A 7,114-nucleotide genomic window follows, 5' to 3' on the forward strand; every position below is an offset into this window, starting at 1 on the left:
AGTTCATAATGTGTTCCACATCTCGATGCTGCGAAAGTACATGTCGAATCCTTCGCATGTGCAGAATTATGAGCCTCTACAGTTGACACCGAACCTGACTTTCGAGGAAAGACCTACTCAGATTTTGGACAGACAAGAAAGGAGAATCTGGAACAAAGTGATTCAAATGGTCAAAGTCAAGTGGCTAAATCATTCCGAGTAGGAAGCTACTTGGGAAACCGAGACGGAGTTGAGGAGTCGCTACCCACAACTTCTCGGTAAGTTTTAAATTTCGAGGACGAGGAATTGTAAGGTCTAGAAATTTCGACGATGTAATCTGACTGCATGCAAATCTAGTATATTATTAAAACTGCTTAACTAAATGTTTTAAACGCATTTAATGCATGTTCATGACATGATTGTATGATTATTTGGCTTGGTTTACTAGAATTGGATAATATAGGGTTTTTGGCAGTATTCGATACTCGAACGAGAAACGGAGACCATAGACAGTTTAAGGAAAAATGTTTTTATTAAATAAATATTTTTAATTATTAATATATGATTTCTTTAATAGCTGATTTTTGAAAATAAGGAATTTTATTATATTTTTACACGTCGAGCTATATTTTAAACCGGGAGTCGATTTTTAACAAACAGATGACTTTTTGGGGGTTCGGATAATATTTTTTAAAACGTACCAAAAGGAAATATTTTATGTGCATGTTATTGGGCCTAATGGGCTTGTATTAGTAGATTTTTGGGACAAGCCCATTACACCTCACTATTTTAAAAATATAGGCCCAAATATGCACTCATTTTATTATCAAAATACACTCAAACCCTAGCCCCTCCCCACACCCTCTTGGCTGCACACACACACTCGCACACCAGCAGGATTTCGGCCGTGTTTTCAAGGAAAATTCAGTAGGAGAATCGCCACGTCCCTCCGGTGTTCGTCTCTCGCTGCGTTGGTTAGATTTTTCGAGCATTTAGACGCAAAGGCACACCCTACACCCTCTTTTCTTGTCAATCACATCCTATTATGTATTTTGATTGATCTTGTATGCCATTTAATAGAATCAATTTTGTAGGACCGAGCGCTTGTCGCTTTATCAAAAGCTATAGCTGGTGGTAATGGTGCAACTCAAATCTTTTAAACCGCACAACAGCTCAAGCACCACGATTCGATCGCTCTACCAAGCAGGGACAATTATTGCACCCAACAATTTCTCTCCCAATAATTGCACTACTTGAAATCAATGACAATCGAACCCGAGACATTGGCTCTGATACCAATTGTAGGACCGAGCACTTGTCGCTTTACCAAAATCTATAACTGATGGTAATGGTGCAACTCAAATATTTTAAATTGCACAACAACTCAAGCACCACGGTTCGATCGCTCTACCAAGCAGGGATAATTATTGCACCCAACAGATTTTACATGGTTTTTACATGAAAAATTATGGAATTCTTGTTCATGCATCTCACGTTTCTTCCATGAATGAAGGGGATTCCTTGAATCGAGGGTTAAGAGTGATTTTGCATCTGGTTTGAAGGTGGGAAGGTGCTGGATTCGGAGTTGGTGCAAGCTATGTAGAGGACCGAATGGATCATAGGGTTTTGTTGATGTTTCTGACTCGGTTGAGTTATGGGAAAGCAGCAGCGGTCATTCCAGGCCTTGGATCAGACCCTGGTGGGTCCGAGACATGGCCTAGGGTGGCTCGAGCACATCTGGTTGCGGGCTAAGGGCAGATCGGGAGAACTAGGGGCGTGGTGGCTCGGTTTTTGTCACTTCGAGTGAATCATGCACGTCCGTGTGCATGGGAATAGAAGCCATGGCTAGTTCAGTCCAAGATGGTCCAGTGGTGGGCTAGGAAGGGCTGGTTAGGGTCTGATCTGAGATGGTTTGGGGTAGAGTTGAGTTATTGGCTTAGAAGTGTAGTTAGGGTTCGACCGCCTTTGTGCAGAAATTCCAGCAGTTGTCTAGTCGTGTTCAAGGGTCTTAAGTGGTCTGAATTAGGTTTTTTAAGGGCTGGTCATGTGTGGTTAAGTCATGATTTAAGTTTGGGAAAGTTTGGTTGTGTTTCGGATTGATTCTGGTTAAAACCAGGACTTCAGTCCAAGTTTCAAAACATATTATAGAATGTATAGCTTGGGCTCGATTTTACGTCTAAGAAATGATTATAAGTATGTTTTAAGGCATTTTAATAAGTTTGGATGGCTTCGGGTCGAAGTTTTAAGGTCTGGGGATAAAAAGGTCAAATTAGGGTTTTAGGTGTAAAATGTTCATTTTGCACCTGAATCGAGTTAGCAGTCCTGGCGATGCCCTGACAACTGAAAATACATGTTTAAAATGTTTATTTCATTTTATTGTGGAATTTTTATGAAAATGCTGAAAATACATGCACTACAAGAAATATGACCTATCGCGACGCACCGAACGTTGAATGTCGTCTTATGGCACCATTTGGCGACGCATAATGTGCTCAGCGTCGCTGAAATAGCGAATCATGCGCGTCCCCTTTTTTTTGGGTTATTTGGCGACGAAACAAACCTAACGCGTCACGAAATGTAAGCATTTGACGACATAGAGCACACTGAACGTCGCTGATACGTGGCGGGAAATTTTCCCACCAACATTCTAGGTTCTTTGGCGACATGACTCAGTTAAAGCGTCGCAGAAAGATAATCCTAGAACGTCGCAAAATTGGTAAATCTTTTCACGATGCGTAGCAAGCGTTGCCGAATTTTTTTTATGGAAAAGTTATTTCATTGGTACATTTGACGACGCATCGTATACTCAAACGTCGCTAAAGCGTGGAGAGTCCTTTTGCAACGCGAATCATTGGCCTTTGTGCGTCGCCGAATAGCATTAATTTTTCATTGTATTCAGCTCGATTCAGTTCATTACACATCTCACATCTCGTATTAACATCTAAACTTAATATATTTCCCTTATTCCATTAAGTTTTAAGTGTGTCTCATGATAGGGGTGTTCAAACAATTTTGTTAAAATCGGAAAACAGAAATTCAAATCGAAAAAATAAGTAACGGAACTGAATCTAACCGACAACCGAGTTTTTTTTATTTTGGATACAAATGCTAAAAATGAAATTTATATTATTAGATTTCAGATTATGTGTCAAAACCAAACAGACAGAAAATATCCAAAATTTAATTAACTTAATACATTTTTTTATATAGATCATATATATTTTATAAAATAATTTTTAGTGAATCAAGTATATGTTTGTTAATTTTTAGTTGATTAATATTTATTTAATTCATTTCGATCTTATATTTAAATGTTTTATAAAAAATTAACTGAAAAAATAATATCTAAAATTTTATATTATTATTTAATTATTAATTTAAATAATTGCCCAAACTGAATAAATGAAATCGAAATAAGCAAACCATTTTTGTATAAAACAAATTTAACCGAAGTTTTAAGTTTCTAAAATCAAAAACCGAAATTAAATTGCGTCAAATAGAACCGAACCGAACCAAACCAACCGATTAACATATCTCAAATATTATATACGTGAAGTAAGCCAACCCGACTCATATCTTCAATGAAAAATAATATGTTTGACATAAAAAAATATTTTTTCATGTGTCGGATCGAAAAAATATTTATCTTACAAAATTGACTTGTTAGACAGTGTAATGAGAGTTTTTACATTAAGATTTTTGTGCCAGTTCTTTTTAAAAATTTAAACTTGTTAAATTTACAATGAAAAACTTTCCACGTATTATAAAAACTTTTATTTCATTATTATTTTGACTCATATTCAGTTTTTGTTTCGCAAAATTTATTATTTTATAACTTATTTTTTTATATGTATTATATATATATACATATATTTATTTATATACAAAATTGTAATTTATGTTTGTATTATTTATTATAAGTATTTTCATTCTCCCACTATTTCTCCCCCAATTTTCCCCGCCTTATAGAATTCTCAAATCTCTACCGCCTCATAGAATCCTCAAATCAGCGTGATCGTTCTTCTCTTCTATCCCCAAATCTCTCCCGCCTCATAGAATCCTCAATCATCGTCATCGTTCTTTTCTTCTATCGGGAAGTGGCTTCAAGTGAAAGATTTTCAGAGAGCTGTTGTTAATCAGAAGAGGCAGGGCCGGATTTCATCGACATCGAATCTGTTGAGGTGAAGAAAGCTGCATAATTTTAGTTACCCAATCTTTGACTGTCAATTTTTAAACATTTCGATTGTGTATATAATTACGCACTTTGTATTTCAAATATTAAACCCTTTTACCGAAGAATATTGGGCCTTCTTTGTAAGGATGGGGAATGGATACGAAACGCCTCGTTTCGGAAGGATGATTATCGGTCCATATAGTGTAACTCTAAGCCAAGAAATGTGAGCATGCCAAAACAAGGGAAAATCTTCTCGTTGGTGATATTCTTTCGAGAATAGGTGATATTCTTTCGAGAATAAAATAGCTCCCAGTAATTAACATTTTCCCGTTGCCTTTTAAGCTTATAATTGAAAAAACAGAATAGTTATCACTCAAACATGGAGACGACAATCTTGTAGTAAAGTTCTTGAGAAAGCATTGAGAAAGCGAAAAAATGATAAATTGGAGGTTGAGTTTGAAGAGTATACAGGGGGTAGTGTTGGAGAAACTGGAAAATGGTTTAATAACTTGATAGCTCAAATAGTCCGAGATACAATATCTCCTCGTATTACAGCTTGGGAGGATGTCACTTTGGTTGAAAAACAACTCATCTTTGATCGTCTTGATGTAAGTTTGGAAATTTACATTATGTTATTTTAATGATATAATAATAAGAATTTATGTATTAATGACTTGGTTTTTTTTTTTTTTGAAGAACAAATTTACATATCCAAAGACGAGTGTGGTGAAGGCGGAGGTAGAGCGGCTCGCCATGAGAGCAATTCGAGAACGAAGATGCAAGATGAGGAGGCACTGGAAGCAACTCGACGGGTTGCAAAATAAAGATGCACCAAAGAGAAAGCCATATAAGGGAGTAAGCCAAGATGATTGGAATTTTCTTTGTGATTATTTTGGAAAGAAGAAACAAATGGTTAGTAATAATTAGATTAGTTGATAAATATTTTATTATTACTTTCACTAATATTATTCTTTATTTTGTAGGAAAAATCCGAGAAGAATACAAATAATCGATTTTGTAGACCACTTGAAGGCGCTCATGGATCGAAGACTTTGGTTCAACATTATCACGCTGCTGTAAGTTTTATTATAAAATAATATTTATTTTTACATTTTATATGATAATAACGGTTTTATTTTTTAAGGCCGATCCTGTGACGGGAGAGCTTCCGAGTGTGATCGACACATTTGAGCAATTGTTTCACAAAGGAGGAAAATGGAAGAATGATTGGGCATCACAAAAATATGTAAGTATCTTTTACTATTTTTTTAGGAGACCCATGAATATTAATTGTTTTGTTTGTGCCATACCAATTTTTCCCTCTCGATGTATACGTGTCTTGGTTTTCTTATGTTCATTGGTGTATATATTTTCTGGGTTTTGTTATTGGTGTTTTTGAGTGCCATTCCTTCGAATAGTTTGTTTATTTTATGCTTTTGAATTTTTTGGCATGGTCAAGCTTCTTTGCTTGGATTAGAGAAAATAATGGATTTAAATCCATTAAATGCTTTATTATTTAGTTTTAGAGCATATTTTCTTTTTGTCCATTATATTTTTAGTAACAATGATTTTTTTAAATAATAATATTTTAATTTCTTTTAAGGCTGAAATGGTGGAAGTTCGATCGACTCAGCCAGAGGGTGAAGTGTCTGTCTCTACTATTGATAATGTGAATAAGCCCAAAGATGTCAATATCATGACGCAAGTTTTAGGCTCACGGTCTCGCTACGTCAAGGGTTTAGGTCCATTACCTAAACTATCTATAGTGGGTGGTCCTAGGGCCACAAACATCAGCTCAAAGCATAATGATGATGGTGAAAAAATTATGGCTCTGCAACAAATGATCGATGAGCAAAAACAGACTATAGGTGAGCAGCAACAGACTATAGGTGAGCAACAACAAAAATTTGATGCATTATTGCAACACTTGCAACAGGTCATTCCTGGTTTCTCTTTTCAGCCTCCATCGACAGGCTCTTCCACTTCATCTCCTCCATCACTTCCCTCGCCTCCAACGACTATGTAGTTTTTTTTATTTATTTTGGAACAACGACTATGTAGTTTTTTTAATTTTGCAACATTATCTAATTAGTATTTGAGTAAGTTTGTTTTTGGACATTATTAGATTAGTTTGTTTATCTTTTTTAAAAATATTTGATTGTTCAATAGTAAATTGCACATCTATTAAATTTTGTTATATATATAATTACTTTATTTGGTATTCATATTTAATAGACAAATATAATATTAATGACACATTTTGACAATGTTTTTATAGGATGAATAAAAAATAAAAAAATCGGTAACGTTAAAGGCGTCGCCAAATGTCTAATATATTTGGTGATGAATTTTTTTTCGTCGCCAAATAATTACAATAATATAGGAAAATTGAATTAAAAAATACATTTCGCGACGCAAGGAAGGCGTCGCCACATGATAATACTTTTTGGCGACGTGTCGGATCAGTGTCGCGAAATGCGTATACCATTAGTGGCGTTTTACTTTCTGCGTCGCCAAAGGCCAGATTAACATTTGCCTACGAACATTTTGTGACGCAACTCAGCGACGAGTTTTGGCGTCGCCAAATATTCGGCGACGTGTTTTCCTTACATTTTGCTACGTTAGTCAACGTCGCGAAATGTAAAATTTCTTGTAGTGACATTACATGGTTGTTTTCAAAAAAATTTATGTATATGCATGAAATTTTATTAAGTGATGAATATGATGACATGTCTGAAGGAGTTGAATCGGTTGTGACTAATACGAACACGAACATGAAACATTTAAGGCCAAGGCTCAGTTGATGGGTGAGAGTGTCGCTAATGTTCTCGCCGCCTGGTACCATGGTTATACGTAGATAGATCCATCGAACAACAGCTGATACAAAAGTCACAACTAATGATCTGAATTCAATAAATGAAAAACGAATACGTTTATGATGACATCATTTGAATATGTTTA

At 35.4% G+C, this 7,114-nt stretch overlaps 1 protein-coding gene across 1 annotated transcript; it reads left to right on the forward strand.

Annotated features, from left to right (window-relative positions):
• The first annotated feature begins 4,535 nt into the window (after positions 1-4,535).
• Positions 4,536-6,342, forward strand: LOC142522719 (uncharacterized). The gene is made up of 5 exons (XM_075626255.1): positions 4,536-4,761; positions 4,850-5,065; positions 5,137-5,229; positions 5,298-5,399; positions 5,757-6,342. Exons 2-5 carry the CDS (start codon positions 4,907-4,909, stop codon positions 6,177-6,179), a joined length of 777 nt encoding a protein of 258 aa, XP_075482370.1. The 5' UTR covers positions 4,536-4,761; positions 4,850-4,906; the 3' UTR covers positions 6,180-6,342.
• Positions 6,343-7,114: the final 772 nt, after the last annotated feature.

Source organism: Primulina tabacum, chromosome 13, assembly GCF_025594145.1.
Source record: "Primulina tabacum isolate GXHZ01 chromosome 13, ASM2559414v2, whole genome shotgun sequence".
In the NCBI taxonomy this organism is placed as follows: domain Eukaryota; kingdom Viridiplantae; phylum Streptophyta; class Magnoliopsida; order Lamiales; family Gesneriaceae; genus Primulina; species Primulina tabacum.